At 42.6% G+C, this 18,765-nt stretch overlaps 1 protein-coding gene across 14 annotated transcripts in view; it reads left to right on the top strand.

Annotated features, from left to right (window-relative positions):
* Nucleotides 1-18,765, top strand: part of FOXP1 (forkhead box P1) — a 341,328-nt gene that overhangs the window by 304,031 nt on the left and 18,532 nt on the right. For 13 of the 14 annotated variants that reach the window (XR_014886272.1, XM_085235545.1, XM_085235538.1 and 10 more), the window contains 5 exons: nucleotides 832-919; nucleotides 7,138-7,221; nucleotides 15,491-15,692; nucleotides 15,800-15,879; nucleotides 16,522-16,623. Coding sequence is in view for 13 of the 14 variants with exons in the window: in XM_085235545.1 (XP_085091671.1) it covers nucleotides 832-919; nucleotides 7,138-7,221; nucleotides 15,491-15,692; nucleotides 15,800-15,879; nucleotides 16,522-16,623 (556 nt within the window). In the remaining variant the exon portion in view is untranslated. The remainder of the gene's footprint in view (nucleotides 1-831; nucleotides 920-7,137; nucleotides 7,222-15,490; nucleotides 15,693-15,799; nucleotides 15,880-16,521; nucleotides 16,624-18,765) is intronic. The other variant, XM_085235546.1, reaches the window with a different exon arrangement.

Raw genomic sequence — 18,765 nt, 5'->3', positions numbered from 1 at the left:
TAAAAAAGCACAGATGGGAGAACAGAATTCGGGTTTGGTGGGGTTGGATTTTTCTGCACTTGTGTGAAGGCACCAATCTGAAGACGTAGCTTTAGCCTGAGCCTTAGAGCAGTTTTATTTTAAAAGCTTTATTTTCTTTAGATTTCTTTCAACATTTGCATGGGAGAAGTTTTTCAGAACACGTGCTACAGTAAGCCGTGAATTCAACTGGTCTGGTGTTCTGGATGACTTTCTGTTTCTTTTGGATGAAGATGATTTGTTTTACAGTAACTGTCCGTATTTTTCTCTCTTATTTCTCTTATTGGTATATATTTTGCGCATACTTATACACCCAATTTTATGTGGTTTTTTCATTCTTTACACAATCATTTTTTTTACTGTTTTATTTTATTTTTAATCACATAAACATGAAGGTTCTGTGAGATTTAATTATTCATGTATTGCATGTGTCCATTGAGATATATCCAGCATCTTTCAGTCCAATAATATGAAATTATATGTGAAATAATATTACTGTAACTTCTTGATCTACTTCTTTTACCTAATGGAGGAAAAACAACTGTTCTGCAAAATTTCTATTATATACAAATAAGACACCTTCTGAAACATGTGCTTAAGATATAACGAGTGATGGGAGGAGACAGAAGCCAAAAAGCAGGACAGAGCAAAGAAAGAAAAAAAAAACACTAAAAATCAGACAAGTCTTAAACAAAAAAACAGATACTGATAAAGACCTGCTGGGTAACATTTAGATTGCTTATTCATCCTGGTAACTACTTTTTCCTTTTTGTTTATCCATTTCACTTAATGATTTTCTGTGTATTGTTACAGACATCTCAACAGTGAGCATGCGCTGGATGATAGAAGTACAGCCCAATGTAGAGTACAAATGCAGGTTGTACAGCAGTTAGAGCTACAGGTAAAATAAAATTTATTTTAATATTACCTCAGTATTAATAAAATCCAATTCTCGACAGCACTAAAAAATGAGTTCTGCTTTTCCCACTATGATTGAAAACCAGCTTTCAAAATCTCTTGTAGTAGTTTTAAAAACCGTCAAAAGAAACTGCAGCTTCATTTCCTCTTTTCTAAACTGTAACTTGAAAAGAAATAGGAAACTTAAGCAGGCTGACTGATTGGAAATCCATCAGTTTGCATCTGATGCTTTCTGTACTCACCCGGGGGGTGGAGGGAGGTGGGGGCAATGCGGTCCCCTTCGTTTAGAGATGTTGATATGGGAGAATTGGTTGATGTTTATTTCAAAACGCTGCATGACCTGGCTTGTTTAGTGGTCTCTCATGTACTAACACTCTCCATGTATTATTATTATTTTTTGCCATTTGTAGCAAATGAGTTTTTTATAATTGAAAAAAAAAAGGGGAGTAAACTGGAATATATTGAATGCAATGTAAAAATATGACCTGTTTGTGCAAATGCCTTTCCGAATGCCTTTGAGTTCTTTCTGTCTCCCTGCACCTCGCTGCTGTAGCTGGGCAGCTCTGACAGTCTCTCTGTGTGTAGGCAAGAGGTTAGCAAAGAAGGGGAAATTAAAACAATGTTGTACATTATATAGTTACCAGCTATTGAAAAACCTATTTTGTATGCAAGACAGCAGCGTAGAGATATATGGAAAGCCTTGGGCTAAGTACAGAAGATAATTACATTTGGAATTTTACTGAGTTAAGTCATTTATAGCTTCAAATAGTTGGAGAGAAAAATCAGCAAAAACACACTTAAACTTCTTGTTGTTACTTTTCAAGATAAGCATTTAAAAAAATTCCTTTTATCTTCTTATCTTACAAATTACCCCTTTTTCCTTCATAGATATTTCCTAAATTTTATTTTCAGGAACACGCTGGTCATGACACTCTTTCACTATTAGCTAAAGCAATATAAACTATTTTAATATAAGTTTTATAAAAACCAAACTACCAGTCATAAAATGTCAAGAGTCTTGCAGAAAATGTTATGAGAGGTGGTCTGTTATTTTAACAAGTTTCTTGAGAATTAGAAGAACAAATCTGCAGTCTTCCTGGTAAACTGAGATACGAGATAATCTTTTACCAAGATGCAATAATATCTGTGCTGAAGGTAGATGGAGATTCTTCAGTTACAATCAGCTTGAAAAGCCTGAATCCTTCCTTCCCTCCTGCAGTTAGTGGGCATGTCTGTGCCTGGAACTACAGGAGGATGCCCTAGTCATGAACAGCACAGAGATGATGCCAGGTTTCCACCTGTTTGTACGTCCTTACAATATTTATGAGACGTTTATCAGTGCTGAATTATTCTGATTGTCATGAGTGACTGATATCGACGGATTCACACCCATTTAGTGCTGAGGAGTACATCCTAGCTTAGAGTCACTGCATGAAGTCCCCAAGGCAAGAACATCATTTCAAGGTGGCATGAGGGCTAAGCCATACATTTTTTTGTGTTTGTTTTTGTTGTTGTTGTTTTCTAACAGTCTTACTAGCGCAGAAGATATGATGGAGGCTTAATGTAGCATGGGATGCTGATAACAGTGAGACTGTTTGTGTGTTAGCCAGGAAGGATGGGTGAAGGAGGTTTGTCCTGCTTCTGAAATGCCCCTGGAACTCCCCACTTCTCCCTCTCTTCATCCTGCATGTCAGTCCTTGGATAGTCTGCATAAGTATGAACATGGGAGGAGACAAAATTGATCTTCCACTGCCTAGTTTATCTGGCAGGACTTGTGCTTCACAGAACTGTTATACAATTTGGATCTGGCTCCATAGCGGAGTTTTCAGTGACTTGGTCTGCAGCACCCAGTGTGATACAGCAGGGGCAGCTCTACCAGGACCATCAGCCCAACACTCCTGCAACAGGGTGGCACAAATCAGCGCTATGGGCAGCCACTTGTGTTCTGTGAGCCAAGTAGAAGAGGGACCCCATAGCTCCAAGGAGGAGCAAATCCATTGCATTAGAGGGATGCACTTCAGGTTTTGAGTGTGATGGACCCAAAAGCAAACTTTTTTTTTTCCCCAGTGTAATTATTTTATCCAGAGAAGCTTTATCAATGTCACAGAGATAAGTTCCATGACTTCTAAAGAAAGTAATTTTTAAATGAAATTTTTGAAAAAATCAAAAGTCAATCAAGTCAACAAGTCAAAAGTTTGATTGCAAATGGACTTTTGCAGAAGTATCATGAAGCTTTTCCATCACAAACATGTTTTAAATATCACAGACAAGGTAGAGATCTCCTCATATTTCACTTAGTTTAAACAATCTTGACATGATCATTTGTTGCTATTATAAATAATGAGAACTGGGCTTCTGGGTAAAACACAAACATAGGAACATATCCCTATCCTTAGCAAGACCTTAGCTGGAATAGGACATTTATTTTGTAGCACCACCTTTGAATGGAAAAACGTTTCAGGACAGCAGCAAGGCTTGACACACTTGAAAAAAGTATGTCCTAATAGGAGAACATAGAGACAGCTGGCCATTTTCAGTGGAGTGAAAGCTCTATTTGGGCTTATTTTTGAAGCATCCATTGACACTCTTAAAAAATGGATCCTGAACCTTTATTGTACACAATGTACTTACTAGGCACCTAACAGGAGGGAAGAGGCTGCATCTTGGTTGTCTCTTGCATTGCTCATGGTTGGCTTTCTTTTCCTTTGTCCATAGTGTTTTTCCTGCTGCTGAAGTGGTCTTCTCTTCCCATTGTTCTGGCCATGTTACTCCTGTTGAATGCCCTCACTGGGTTTCCATTTTCACATCCTTGCTTCTTGCCATTGTTTTTTGTCTGCTTTTCCTCCTGTGCAATGTCTGCACTTTTCTGTGCCTTCTGTCTTGTTCCTTGGTCTGCAGACTCCTGTACTTCTCCTCTTCCTGAGCCCCTTCTGTGCCTTCCCTCTCCTGCTTATCACGTGTGCAGTTTCAGGATTTAATCTCTCCAGACCAAGGCATATGTCTTGATAGCCAAGCTTTCAGAACACTATGCAAGCTCTGGAAGAGTTTTCCATGGAGCCACTATTAGGAACCTAGGCTGTGGTGGAGCCCCAGAGAACTGGGGGAACCTCAGAAGGTCAGTCTTGCCATGAGGAACTGGGTGGCCATCTGAGAACTGCCGCCATTTAGAGCTTTCAGAAAGAACATCAGAGAAAGGAACGAGGCTTCAGATATTGCTAGGGTCTTTTCCTACCCAGCATTGTGCAGAGCAGAACTCTCAGGCTATGGTAAACTCCATGGAAAACCAAGAATTTGCTGTTTCTAATCTGCTCCTCAGTGCTGGACCTTCAAATCATAGAATCATAGAATTGTTTGGGTTGGAAGGGATCTTTAAGATTATCTAGTTCCAACCCCCCTGTTACAGGCAGGGACACCTCCCACTAGACAAAGCCCCATCCAGCCCTGCCTGGTAAGGTCCTTGCCCCAGGTACTGAGTTTTACCAGGCTGCCTCTGGACCTGTGAACATTTCAGACTCTAAGTCCTTGCCACAGGGGACTTTTATAGATCTGAAGCCTTTGTTCTCCTAAAAAGCCCACCTTGTGGTTTCTCCTATGCCATTAGTCAGTATTGTCATTCAGGGGAGGGTTCTGCAGAGATCCCTTTCCAGCAGGGCACAGGAGAGCTGTGAGTGCCAGCTGAGCCCACAGCTGAGGACATAGCTCCTCTGCTCCCCCTGTCCTGCCCCATGCCACTGCCAGGGGAAGGCTTTACCAGTCCTACTTCAACTGCACCTTGAGTGTACACATTCAAATGTAGTTTTGTAGGCTAAGTACCATTAGAAAAGCAAACAATTGCCAACAGAAGCTTAGAAGCACTGGAACAGAACTGCAATAATCAGTTTATTTCTGTTGTATAATAGCCCTTGCCCAATAAGGCTATCAGTAGATGAGGAGCATTTCCCTGCAGCTCCACTAAGAATCCCCATTTGTGGACAGTCTGCACTCCAGTGAGTGCCACCAGTGAGAATGTGCTCCCACCAGTGCCCAGCGAGTCCTCCTGGCTTCTTCTGAGGAACCTTGCTGAAGGAGGAGCTGCTGGTGACATTCTGGTTTTTTATCGGTACTGCTTCCTGACATAGGGGAAAAACAGTTTAAAGAAATTCTTCAGATTTTTTTACTTCTCTTCAGTGCTTTGAAACTGAGAGAGCTCTATTTTTCATAATTTAAACTCCTGCCTAACTGGGTGAGTGTTTGAATTCCTAGACTATGACAAAACACCAGTGTGCGTCTGCCTGAAATGTCGAGAGGATCTTTAATAACATTCACCCACCAGAAACGGCACTAAAAGCGTGCTAAGATGATGATTGAGAACAATAAAAGCAAGGTCCCCAGCTGCTCCGGGCCAAACACCACTCCGTTTTGCTGAGGGGCCCGGAGGAAGCACGGTGCAGGGCATGCTCCATGCTGCCCACTGGCTTTGCTGGTGGCTTTCCCTGCTGCCACTGCTCTGCTGCAAGCAGGAAGTTTTCAGGTGCCTCTGAGCTTTATTTGTTTTGGCTAAAGCTTTGGTTCCTGCGCTAGTCTGCAGACCAAAATTTAATGCACAGATGGCCCTGCCAAGCAGCCCCAGCGCCCAGGAACTGCTAAGAATGAGAGATTGCACAACAGAGCTGCACCAAGACTAAAATATTTATTGTTTTTTATTTGTTTTGTGGAAAGCACGGCAGTTGAGGGGTGAGACCTCTACTTTCTCTGAAGAAGTCCTCAGAGGACTCTGAAAAGGAGACGTTCCCAAAGCATTGCGAAGAGCCCGCCACTGCTCTTCTGTGGTGTCCAGAGCAGATCTGGAGGCAGTTTGCAGGAGATTTAGTATCACCTTTAGCTTTTCTTTCTTGCCATGGAGGTTTTTGACCAAGAAAAGCAAAGCAGCTTGCAAAGGCCATTGATTTGGCTTTTGCACTTCCAGAGCACACAATGGTGACACCATTTTTTCCTTTATTTAATTCCTGCCTTGGAAAGTTGTGTGCCAAGTTGTATCCCATTGTGACACCTTTCTGGCACAAGCAGAACCCCCTTGCCCTACAAAGAGCAAGACAACCTTGACTGGAAGGTTATGAGTGAGGATTTATGACCAAGTGTCTTTTTATATACACTTAGCCCAGCTTTACTACTACCAACAGATGACTGTGATAAGGTGGGCAGGTTGTTCAACATTTCACTGGAATGCGAGCACAGTTCTCCTCTTGGCACCAGGAACCTGGTTGTCTAAAGCAAAACTACAGAAATTGTCATGTCTAAGAACCTAATCCAAAACCTTTATGTTGAGCATGTAGGCTAATAACACATCTTTTTCATTAGTATTGTCTTCTAACATAGTCCCACTTCATAATTTTTTTTACTTTTTTTCCCCTCTCTTTTTTTAAGAGCAGCCAGAAAACATCCTATTTTCCTTTAGGGGAAAAAAAAAAAAAAGTATATATTGTTTCCCAAATCGGTGAGATTTAGTGCCTGGACAGTGCACTGGTAGTAGGATGTACCTGGAAGCCGTTCTGGCCACAGCAGTACACTGTGATCTTGAGATCTCAATAAGAAAGCGCAGAGAAAGTGAGGGTCAGCCTATGGACATCCCCTTAACATCTAGCACAGGAGCCTGGCCACACTTCTGGGCTGTGACGCGATGGATGTGGTTAGCATTTCTGCCCAGCTGCCTTTTGGCATGCACCTTAGGGATGCCAGCAGTGATGATTCCAACTGCTGCTCTTGTCCCAGCTGGGTTCCCCTGCCAGCCCCTGGGGGCTTTACCAGCTCTTGAGGGGTCGCATTGACGTGGGAGCTACAGCCCATCCACACACTGCTCATCCCATGGTGCAAAAGGAGGACAAAGCATGCAGGGTCACTGCACAGCGTGCCTTCTGCTGCGCTTCCCGGGTTAATAAACATGATTCACTGGTGTCTTTTAGCTGTCAGGGCTAGAGTGAACCTCTCGGTGCCAGCAGGTCTAGCTTTTCTTGCTGAAGGGCTAATGCATTTTGCTTTGAGAAATACTGACACCCAGCACCACGCGTTAGCTTTGCCTCATGAACAGACCGTATACAATTTCCAAACTGCTCAGCAATAAAACTCTCCTGTCTTGTGCGTTGGTGCCAACTGTTTAATTAGGAATAAGCAGAGGTTGGATTTTATTCCTACAAGTAATAGAGTGTTTTTTTTCTCCCCCTTCAGCTTGCAAAAGATAAAGAGCGCCTGCAAGCCATGATGACACACCTGCATGTGAAGTCAACTGAACCAAAAGCCACCCCTCAGCCTGTAAGTACTGAACTGTGCAGAAAGCAAACCCAAACCTCACACCAAACCTCTTTTTCCTGTTTCCCACCTGGGTTGTGACATGAAGCGTGGCTTTGCTGTGTGCCGCAGGGAGGAGATGCAAAGTGAGAAGTATTTGGTAGTTTTTCAGGGGGCACAGCCCAAGGACCCATCTCTCTCCTTCCTCCAGGAGGCTGATGGGAGTGAACCCCAAAGAAGGGCTTTTTGGTGGTCTGTAGGTTGCTTTACATTGGTGCCACTTGCATGAAACCTTAGGAAGTGTTAGGAAGGAGATGTGATTAAATTATATGTAGTGTATTTATTTGACTTTCTCCCTGTCTGACAGGAATTTACAGTATAACAGACTCTTGTTGCACGTTTCGATGATAATCGCTGTTGCCTGGTATCAGGTTTTATACCACTGAAACTGAGAAGGGAAACCTTCTCCACTGCAGATTGTTCTTCAGAAGAGGAGCCGTGGGGGGTGGCCAGTGGGGTAGGAGGGGTCGGTCAGCCACTCCATAAATTCCTTGCTAGGCAGCAAGTGGCTTCACAAGCCGAACCATCTCCTGGGTCCCCCAACACAGGGCAAGCCCTCCATCTTCTTCCCTGACCAAAACGACTCCTCGTCTGTTGTTTTCTTCTCACCTCTTAATGCTGAAAATGCTCCTCAGAGCTTCAGATGATTATTCAAAATGGAGAGAGTGCTTTGGTTCTTGATTTTAAGATTTGTAAGATTTAAAGGTACACTGGCTTTATTTGATTTTGCTTTGAGTCATTGTGTGAAAATTAATTGAGCGTTGACAATCTATAGTTAGTACTAGCAATTTTAATCAATATGCAATGATGCAGCATAATGACAAAGTATTGGTTTATCTGTTTTGACTGATTTTTTTTCTATAAATAAAGCAAACATACACCCATATATGTGTGATTTATGGTGATAGAAATAAAAAAGAGTCAGACTATTAACCCAGCAAATATGGTAGCCTGCCAAGATGCAGTTGGTAGACAAAATTAATGTCTGAAACAGAACACATTACAGAGATAGAGAACATAAAATCATTAAACACTTCGCGCACCCATTTTTACTAGGAACGGCTTTCTCACTTTCCATGTAGTTGGGAATAAATGGCTGCAGAAGTGCATAGGAAGGCTAAAGGATAGAAAATTACAGGCTGTTCAGGAACGCTGGAGCAGATGTCAAAGTCAGTGGGAAGTTTTTGGGGCAGTCTTGGGTAGAGTTGAGCGGTAGGTACGAACCCTTCCATTTCAGCTGATGAGATTCAAAAAGCTGCTTGATCTGGAGGATACCAGCTCTCCAGAGTAGAAACTGCGTGCAGCATCTATAAAAATAGCATTCTTCTAGTTCCTCGTATCCATCTCAGCCTGAATGCAAATGCTTCAGCGCATTGTTGGCAAAGTGCGTAGACCCAACAGAATGGGAGGAGGCTTGGTTTCTATAGCTCTTACTGGATTAAAAATTAAAACAGCGGAATAATCTGGGAGTCTCAGAGCACTCTGCCTTGAGGCCTTTCGTAACAGCAGTGCCCCTCAGGAGGAAGGATTAAAAACTAAAGGGAGGAAATCACAAGAAGGCGAGCGGTGTTTGGCAAGGCAGCCGGTGATCAATGCTGCGCCGCGGAGGGCAGCAGTTTGGCGGGCGTTGTAGGCTATGGAGGTACCAGGCGGTGTCGCCGTGAAGATTAGTGTTAACAGCTAATAAACAGGGAAAGCAGAGGAAAAGAAAGAAAAAAAAAAAAAAAAAGGAACGCAGGGGGAAAAGGGCTGTCTTGATTAGTATTAAAAATGTTTTACATTCTGGAAAATTATAGCTTTGTTGGGGACCTCCTACTAAATTTATTTTTAACTGCTCTATTGAAAATTCTGTACCACTAGTCAACATTATCTCTCAGTTGCTCAGCACAGTGTTTCTTTATTAAAAGAAATAGGCATGAATATTTTTGACTGAAAAATTAATAGCTTTTGAATTCATACACAGCAGGTTTTCTTTTGCAAAGAAGTCCAATATCGCTGCACAGCACTTCTATAACCATTTATTTAGAGTCCAAGTCAAACCTTTGACAGCTAGAGCAGTGTTACAAGCCAACATAAAGAACTCCAAGATGTAAACCAACAATAGGCAGTCTGTGTGAGGTTTGCCATTGTCAAATACATAGATTGTTTGGATTAGTTTATGTAAATGTACTGTTGTATTACCCTTTGGAAAAAAAAAGATCACATTTGTGTATGAAAAGTGGTTTCGTTCACAGGCAGCATTATAAATTCCTTATCCTTTAACTTAAATGTTAGAAGTAAAAATTGGTGCCTGACAGGCCTATATTGTGTGGCACTCTGTTGTTGGATTGAAACTGCCTTCTTTTCATTTATTGAAATATAGAAAAATTTATTATAGATACCATCTGATAAATCAGAAATTATTAAAATATGTATAGGTGAAGCATTTGAAAATTAATTATAAAATGTAGGAGTATAGTGTTTTGCATAAATTGTGCTTTCGTTATGAAAAAATACACAGGCACCGCATAGACTCTGCTAGACCCCAGTCCTTTTAACTCAGTGGGATAGGACTTTGGTAAAAAGATCTGATGACCATTATTGCAGTGCAAAGTATTCTTTACATCCAGTAATTAATTTTTTTGCCAACATAACTAATGCAAGGTGTACGTTAGAATTAATATATTACGGTGCATCAGCAGTTATACAGGAAAGAGTGGCTGCAAATCCAAACGTAGCAATGAATTGGGATTTAAAATTACACCCTTTTCATGACTGAGAAAATGTTTTTATTCTGCTTAAAGGATCTTAATGCTTGTTTTTAAACAATTTTGTTGCTGTGAGGCGGAACCAGTGCCTGAGCTGCTTACTTCACTGGTGCTTTCACCACGTGCCTTGTGTAACTTACACTGGCCATTGGCCTTCCCTTGGACTTCACGCAGGGCTGAGCAGTGGTGGCTGGACCCCAGGCAGCTTCTTGGTGCTGCTGCACTGATCACAGCTCAGCCAGGTTTGGGGAAGCTGGTCCTGTCCATCGATCACATCTCCACCTCCAGGTGCTCCTTGCAGTTCTTTCTACCCTCCAGTGGAAGGGCCAGTATCCCACACTGTTGTACCAAGGCAGCTGCTCTGTAAAGCTCTTCAGACTTATAAAGCCAAGGAGACTTAACATGTTCTCACATAATTTAGTAGTGATGACCTGAGCTGTTGGCACATAGGTCTGTATGTGGGGCTGCTGCAGGTAGGGCAGCTCTTCTGCCTCAGGGGAGCTCCTTTCCGAGCAGCCAAGAGAGTGGCACTGAGGAAGGGCTGAGCATTGACGCAGGTTGTGCTGGCTGCCTGTTTGCTAATGGCCAGCTTTGTAATTACAAAGTCCAGAGGTGCAGCAGCTTAAAAGAAAATGGAAGTATCTCAGGCTTAGCACTTGGAACGTGCAGAGTTGTTCCTCTTACTGCTGCATGTGTTGTTTTGGTGAGAATAAAGGACTGAGCAAAGTGAGAACGAAGCTGTGAAGGAATATGCTGTGACATATCTTTGTAAGGTACGTTTTTTTTTCAGGGAGGAACAAAACAGAGAAGCCAGAACAATGATTGCTCAAGAGCTATCACTCTGGTTTTGCTGTTTAGATGGTTCCCCTACATTCTGTTTTTGTTGGTGCAAGTGGTCAGCGTGGTAGGTTAAGATGGAAATGTGATTTTATTTTGGAGGATTAAGTAACACTGCAGTTCATAGGAAGGAAAGGAAAAGGAAAAAAATCATGAACCAACAAATCATTGTGCATAGTAGGTGTCATATCCATCTTTAAAAACTGATAGAAAACTTGAAGAGAAACTTTTGGCACCCTCAAATGAAATGTACTGTTAGATATCCCTTATTTAATGTATTTTTTTGCCCTAACCATAGCAATTACGATTGTTTTGAAATACTGTTTTTAGCAACTGTAATAACAAAGCATTTTAAAAATGGTCTTTTAACTCTTGAGGGAATGACTGAGCATTTTAGCTGCTGTAGCCATACTTTATAGTTTGAAAAAATAACGATACGCAGCAATAAAGAGAGATTCTCAAGCACAACAAAAGCTGTTTTTATATACTGGTTTTCATTAAGTCTCACTCCTCAGCTTCGGTTTCCTCAGTGCTGCTGCCAATAACAACACCTGCTAAGTGATTGCTGCCTGCCAGGCTCCCATCCAGCGCTGCTGTGTCCGAGCTGGAGCAGGAGAGGAGGATGCAGCATTGAGCAAGGCTCTGGGCCCAGTTTGCCATCCCACCTCCATGTCAAGAAAAGCAGTCTCTGCTCCTGAGTGGTGTAGGGTCCAGCAGCTTGGTTCTGATAAACCCTCACCTCTAATCACGACCAAAACAGCAGCATCAATGGCAGGGGAATCCCTGCCCTGCAGCAGTGGGTATGGCCTCTCCATGACATTTATAAATGTGTATTTCTTTTTTTTTTTTCTAAAAGTGTTTCAGATCAGGGTTTTTTACTGCAGCCCCTATTGTCGTGGAAGATATTTACACAGAAAGGAATCAGGCTGAGCTCTAATGGGAGAGCCACTTACTGGAAATCTATTTTACAGGGTGAGAGAGAGGGCTACCTCTCTGTCTTGTTTATATCTAAGGAAAAAACTATGACTCAGTCTTCACCTTTAATAGGAGGACATGACCATTTCTTGAAAGGGAAGGTTAATACTAAAATCCTAAGCAGGATATTGGATGCTGAAACAATTAAAACATTTATGGATGTTGAGTTAAAGCGGCACGAGGCACAGTTCTTCAAAACTGAAACTGAACAAAGCACCCAGCACCCTTCAGTGACTAAATTTGCAGAATTTTAAGACTTCAAACTGTTACGGGGTTTGGTGGCTTTTTGTTGTTTTATTCTTGTTTTCTTTTGTGGCTGGAGGAAATCCTCCCTCCCCCATCCCCAGCGTAAACGTTGCAGAACCATTTAACCCTTGGGTGGCAGGGCTGTGCCTTGCTGCCCAGTGCTGACTTTGTGCCTTGTGTGCGATCCCTTCAGCCAGAAACAGTCCCTCACCAAAACCTGCAGTATGTGGGACACAGGCAGCGTGCAAAGTACCAGTATGAACAACTTTTCTAATCATAGAAACTTGTTTTTAAATAGAAAATGTGAACAGCGTCAGGAAAAGAAACCCTCCCAGCCCAGTCCCTTCCTGATCTCTGCCCCGAATTATCATTCGCTGTGCATTTCTGATTGCCGGCAGTATTAAGATTTAATAGTTTACAATTCAGATGAATATTTCAAGATGGCAACAAAACCAACACCATTCATAATTTGTTGTTCTGCTCCAATTCACCACCGAGCTCTCCGCCTTGACACTGCAGATCCCACGAAGACAGCGGCCCTCACCTCCCCATGCCCACCTCACGTTTTGGTGCCATCACCAGCGGGGTCGGTCCCCTGCCCAGGAGCAGAGCGGTACCAGGTATGGGGCAGGAAGAGGGAGAACTTTGCTGGCGAGCACCAAGGTTGTCTTTCATTAACTTGTTGGTTCAGGCTCAGCACTGGCCGGCGGAGGTGAAGCACAGCACACTCACTGCGTTCCAGCTTTTTGTTCTTTCTTTCCTCACAGACTGCAGTCATGTTTAATTTGGAAACTGGGCTCCTTTGGCAAATTAGCAATTAGAACAATTTTGTGGGAATATGTATATGTGTCATTAGTTTTCCTGCAAATTAATAGCGAGAGCAGAGGTCAGGCAGAAATTTTCCACTTGACTGCAGCTCCTCTGTTGAGATTTGGCACTTTGTTTTGGAACGGCCACAGCTGCTCAAAGCCACAGTCTTCCTTTAGGAACTGTCTTTTAATTAGTTTACCTCATAGCCATTATTACAAATATTACTGCCTCCCCTCCTTGAAATAAAATTACTGTTTCTACAAAATATTCCAGTGACATCTTGCACCACTGCACATTGATGGTGGGGTCACTCGAATGCAGCGTTTAATCATTAGATCACCTCCATAAGCATCTCCTAATTAGAGTCCTTACAATACAATTTTATCTGGTAATTAGCTGAGATTGGCTGCTTCCTCTGTAGCTTATTAGTGGCAGCCCAGCAGTGGGTGTGAATCACAGTGTCATTTGTCAAGCCTGTTAGGGCCCCCCCTTTGCTCATCCTCTCTTCTGTTTATTTCTAGTTGCTACCTACGCTGAAAAGCCTAAAGAAATCTAGCTCGATTCAAATTCTGGAAGCAGGGAATGCTGACCTTTGGGGATTCTCTCTCACAGCTCTCTGGTAGAAACAGATTAAATGTTAAGTTTTTAAATGCTAAAAAAGGAAGCGAACTCTTTTGAAATGGAGTAGCGAGAGCCGTAATGATGGAGCGCGAGCAGTGATCTTTCCAACAGGAGGGCCCGGCTGCCGAGCCTCTGCCAGAGACGGGCACTTAAAATTGATGCAGATTTGCTCGCAGTTATTGGACTGTTAAAATGTCCATTTAGAAACTGAGATAAAATACAGAAGATTTAATTTCATGGTGAGACCTGTCAGTTGTACTATTATTATCATCACTGGTCCTTTTATCATATGTAATAGATGGATAGATGGATAACAGGGAGACATTACAATGAGCGTGTCCCTAATCAGTGGCCTTAAATCACGCCAGTCAACAAGCAGAGGTGGCTGCGGCACCGCAGGCTCAGAGCGTTCCACCAACCCACCGTGGCAGGATGCTCTGGGAAATCACTGCCTGCATTTGACCACCCTCGTCATCTCCTCGCTGGGTTCCTCCTTCTGTGGCCTCACCACGAGCTGCTCCGTATCCCCATGTGGGCACAGGGAACACAGGGAATGCAGGCAGCAGCACTTGGCTGCGTGAGAATTTTGTGGCTGGGCTTTAAGGCAGGCAGAGTTGCTCAAAAAAGCAGGGACGATTTATTGAAAAACAGGTGCTTTTTATCTGTCGCTCTGCTGTGCCCTTCCTGTGGGCAATCAGCTTTTTGTCTTGGTGTCATTTCTGTGACACGAGAGCCCTTTGTTTTCCATTACCTTTGTTTGGGATAAATCCTGTTATTTTGATAAAGGAGCAGCAGTATTTCTGGCTGTTAACTCAGATGAGGGATGCTAATAGGAGTTTTCTTATCTGGTTACTTTCACACGAGGAAAATTAATACAGAGTCTTATGGATAAACATGAGATGTTTGGGGGCATATCTGAATTGTGTGCCTCACCTTCATCTGAAAAGCTTTAATGTTCAGCCAAAAGGAATTTTAATCAGAACAAAAGTTACAAAATTCTGGCCCTATTAAATTCAGTAGGAATTTTGCTACTGACTTCAATAGGGTCAAGATTTCAGCAATATTATTCGCGAAAGTGCCTAAGGGAAGGAAATGTGGAAGTAGTCAAAGAGCCCTTCTCTCCCTCATCTTTTCTGATGTCGTTAAGAGATTGGGTTGTTTGTTTAAAGTACTCCAGCAGGAGCGACCTATTGTAAGGGAGCATTGTTTTTCGGAGGGCATTGCAGGGCAGCGGGAAGGAACAGATGCTGGTGGTATGGGTATGGCTGGGTGCTGAAAGTGGTTGGGTTCTGTTTGGTTTGGATGCACAGTCCCAGAGGCGTTCAGCTGCTGCCGCTCGTGCAGGTAAAGCCGTGCCTCCCGTCAAGGGAGAGCAGAATGGTGCCACTTGTGCTGGGCTGAGTGGCTGCAATATTTCATGCGGCGTGATTAATTAAATTATTCCAGAGTTAACCTACTTGGGGCTTTGCTTTTAAAATGGATGAACGGGAGGGGAAGGAAAAAAAAGCAATCCCAAATGCTGAAGAGAGAGATTGCGTTTCTCCCTCCTATGTCCCTATGAAAATCTGGCCTTTTATTCTTAGCCTGATGCCTTCAGTGAAATATCCAAGAAGACTGATTAGCAGCCATGCATAATGATAGCATGGAAATAAGAGGTGTGGGGTTCAGATCGTGAAACAGTGGAACTGCAGTAATATACCGAAATGATGACACACTCTGTAAGATCTTGTTTTAAGGTTCGGATGCAAATCCACTATTTGTAGTTCCGTCAGCAGGCTGTGTTGTTCATTTTATCAAATCCATCTATCTGGAAATGTACATAGTTATTTCCATTTGCTAATGGAGATGCTACAACAGCACTTGGAGCTGAAGCGAGCACTCAAGCTGCGGTGTGGGCTCTGAGTGGAGGGTCGTTCCGCTAATGAGAATTTCCCCCACCACCCTTAATTAGCCACAGTCGCCCTTTGTAATGCAGCCTTCGTCCTTTCCCTCCGCAGCTCAATCTGGTGTCCAGCGTCACGCTTTCCAAGACAGCATCCGAGGCTTCTCCACAGAGCTTACCTCATACTCCCACCACCCCGACTGCACCCATCACTCCCGTCACGCAGGGACCGTCGGTCATCACTACCACGAGCATGCACAACGTCGGGCCCATCCGGAGGCGGTACTCGGATAAATACAACGTCCCCATTTCTTCAGGTAAAGCGGTGCTGCTGATACAGGCCCTTCCCAGCCCGGCAGCTTTCTGTTGCCTACACCCGCAGCGACGGGCTGTGATGATAACAGGACAACTGCTCTTTATTTAGCAGATATTGCCCAGAACCAAGAATTTTATAAGAACGCAGAAGTTAGACCACCGTTCACGTATGCATCTTTAATTAGACAGGTGAGTGGAGCCAAACACAGGCATTCGGATTAGACAAAGTCTCCCTATATGTGTGCGCTCTGGATTAAATAGATTTTCAAACCTTTGGTATGTAAGCATGCTCAAATGCTCAAACCTTTACTATAAGGGTTTTTAGAACTGCAATATATAACATAATTGCTTTTGATTAAGTATTACAATACGATGTGATTATTAGGAAATTCATTTCACACAACAGTGAAAATGAGCCTGTTTAAAGATGGCAAGTCAATTATCACAAGCTACAGTAATCTCTGATCCCTAGAATTAATCTGAGCTCTAAATAATTACTGAGCTTTAATCAGCTAGTGAAATGTTTTGCATTTCTCTTTGATTCTGCTTTATGAATGACTAATAAATTAATATTTCTGTAAGGAAACAGAAATAAAAACTCAAAACAATTAGATAATTCCATTTTGAATTTTGCCATTGAACTGTTAAATACAGCCATTAATCTTAGTTCATATTGTGAAAACCTTCCTTCGGATTTTTGCTCCAAATCCCTTCTCTTATTTTCTCATTCCTTCGTTCTTTCATTCTTTTTGTATTGGCCCAAGTAAAACTCTGACTGTATTTTGTACTGACTTGCTCACAACTGATGTTGCCATTGATTTGCTTCACAAGGCCATCCTCGAATCTCCAGAAAAACAGCTAACACTAAATGAAATCTACAACTGGTTCACGCGAATGTTTGCTTACTTCAGGCGCAACGCAGCGACGTGGAAGGTAAGCCTTCGCCCGTGTGTGCCTCTTGCCTTTGATATCTGACATGTACAGAATAGACATTGCTGATGACATAACAAATTGTAACGACGTGTGGACATGAAAATGTAGATCGGCAGTTGTGACACGCGCTGGGTACCTTATCTGCAGGAACAATTTGATATTTGGCAGAAAAACTCCTCCGCCTTTGAAAACCACTAATTGAATCCCCCATTATTGGCTTTTATGTTCTGTGATTATGCCACGAGTTCCTCTGTGTGGTTGCTGCTAGCAGTGAAACTCAAGCCCGTCAGCTGGAATGTATTAAAAAAAAAAGAGGTAATGTTATTGTGTCGGTGGAAGATACGCTGTTTGTCTTCTTAGTTATGCAGGCTGTAATCACAACAACTGATTTTTTTTCCCTAGGATCAGTAGATAAATGGATTCCTTTCCTCAATCAGTTGACTCTCAACTACATACGCAGATATTTTACAGACTTCATTATAGTCACACAGCAGCAGCTCATTGCACATATTATGTAAGAAGCAAGCCTTACCATAAGAAATCTGTTCAACAGAACTAAAAATTGATATATTTGGCACTTCAGTTTCCTACCGTAACCATCTCTGATATTGTCGGATAAAAGATCTTGGGAGTTACTTGTATTTGGGGGCCGCTCTTTCTCTTGTACATACCGTTACAACAGCCAGACTGGCTTCTTAAGCTGGTATAATTACTAATTAATGAATCAAAGAAAAGGATCTTGTATTGCAGTAAAAATTGCATCCCAGTAGTTTGAGCTGCTCTCAATCTAGACAGCTCTGTTACTCTCAGACTTCAAATGACCAGGTAGCATGAATGTGTTCCATACTTGCTGTTTCATTTGCTCTTTCTGTTTTTCTTGTCTCAGCCTGCATTTGGAATTAATTCCATCAGAGGATGCAGCTAAAAATCATCCTTGGAATTTAGTTTAGTTTTAGTAGTACAGTTAGATTCAGGAAAAGTCTCGTGATTGCTGCTTTGATTCTTCAAGTTCAGTTAGAAAACATGAGCAGTGTTCCACTTTGTAGACTCCTTACTATCCAGAAAGGAAATTAACTTTCCCTGATTTAAGATCCATTTAGACCTGCCTGTCTTTTGCTGCTGGAGTGCTTCCAGTAGGCCTTTTCAGCAGCTGCAGGTGTGGGTGCTAAAGCAAAAATCCTGTCTAATTCCAGCGGTGAAAGGAAGTGGAGAAGGGAGTGGAAGAAGGCAGTCTTGGCAGCCTGCAAGGTTAATGTTAGGAATTAGCCTTGCGTATCACTTAAAATCAAGTCCCAGGAGGCACATGCACTAACAGTGTGCTTGTACAGAGGAGGAGGAGAGAGGCTGAGCTGGAGACCCTTGGGCTTGCAGAAGAGCACAGCAGGTCTATGCAGAGACCAATCATGGACACACTGACCCTGTCCAGGAGCCCACATCCTGCTTCACAGCCTGGGAAGGAAAGGTTCACTTCAACTTCTGGCTTCCATGCGAGGAATGCAATTTTTGAGCTACTCAGATTCATGCCAGCCTTCAGGAACAGTGGGGATGAAAATGCAGCTCTGGCTTGGCATGACGGGAAGCCCACGGGGCGCAGAATGAGCACAAGGGTCTAATTGCAGAATCAGAATACTTTGAATATATATGTGCTGATTTGAGCTCACCTTCAGCTAATGTATAGGGGGCATTCGAGTCAGTTTTCCTAAAGTTTAGGTCAGGGTTTGGTGTGGGCAGGCTTCCTGGAGACCTGTTTCAAAACCACAGATGAGCACAAGAATAACAACCTTGAAAAAATGAACCTCTTCCCCAAAATGCAGTACAGCAGAGCTGAGCAGTTAAGAAAATTACAAACCCTTTCATTTACTACATTCAAGCATGTTCAGGGTAATTTTTCTGCAAAAGTGGCTTGCATACAAATATTTTTACCAAGGTAAATATATAATCTTAGAATAATAGCTCCTAATTTTTCTGTTAAGCTGATTGCTAAGGGAGCACTGTGAACTGGTTCTAACAGGTCAGAGGCGATGCCTGTTTACTTCATTTTTTTGGAGTAATTTGCTGGCACTGAATTGTAGCCATGAGGCACAGGCTGCAGGTGTGGCTCTGAAACATGAATAAAACTGCTAGATAGCAAGTATCCAGAGG

The sequence above is a fragment of the Meleagris gallopavo genome, chromosome 14, assembly GCF_905368555.1.
Source record: "Meleagris gallopavo chromosome 14, MGAL_WU_HG_1.1, whole genome shotgun sequence".
Taxonomy (NCBI): Eukaryota; Metazoa; Chordata; class Aves; order Galliformes; family Phasianidae; genus Meleagris; species Meleagris gallopavo.
Note: the sequence above shows the minus strand (reverse complement) of the source record. Positions and strands in the feature narration are given on the sequence as shown.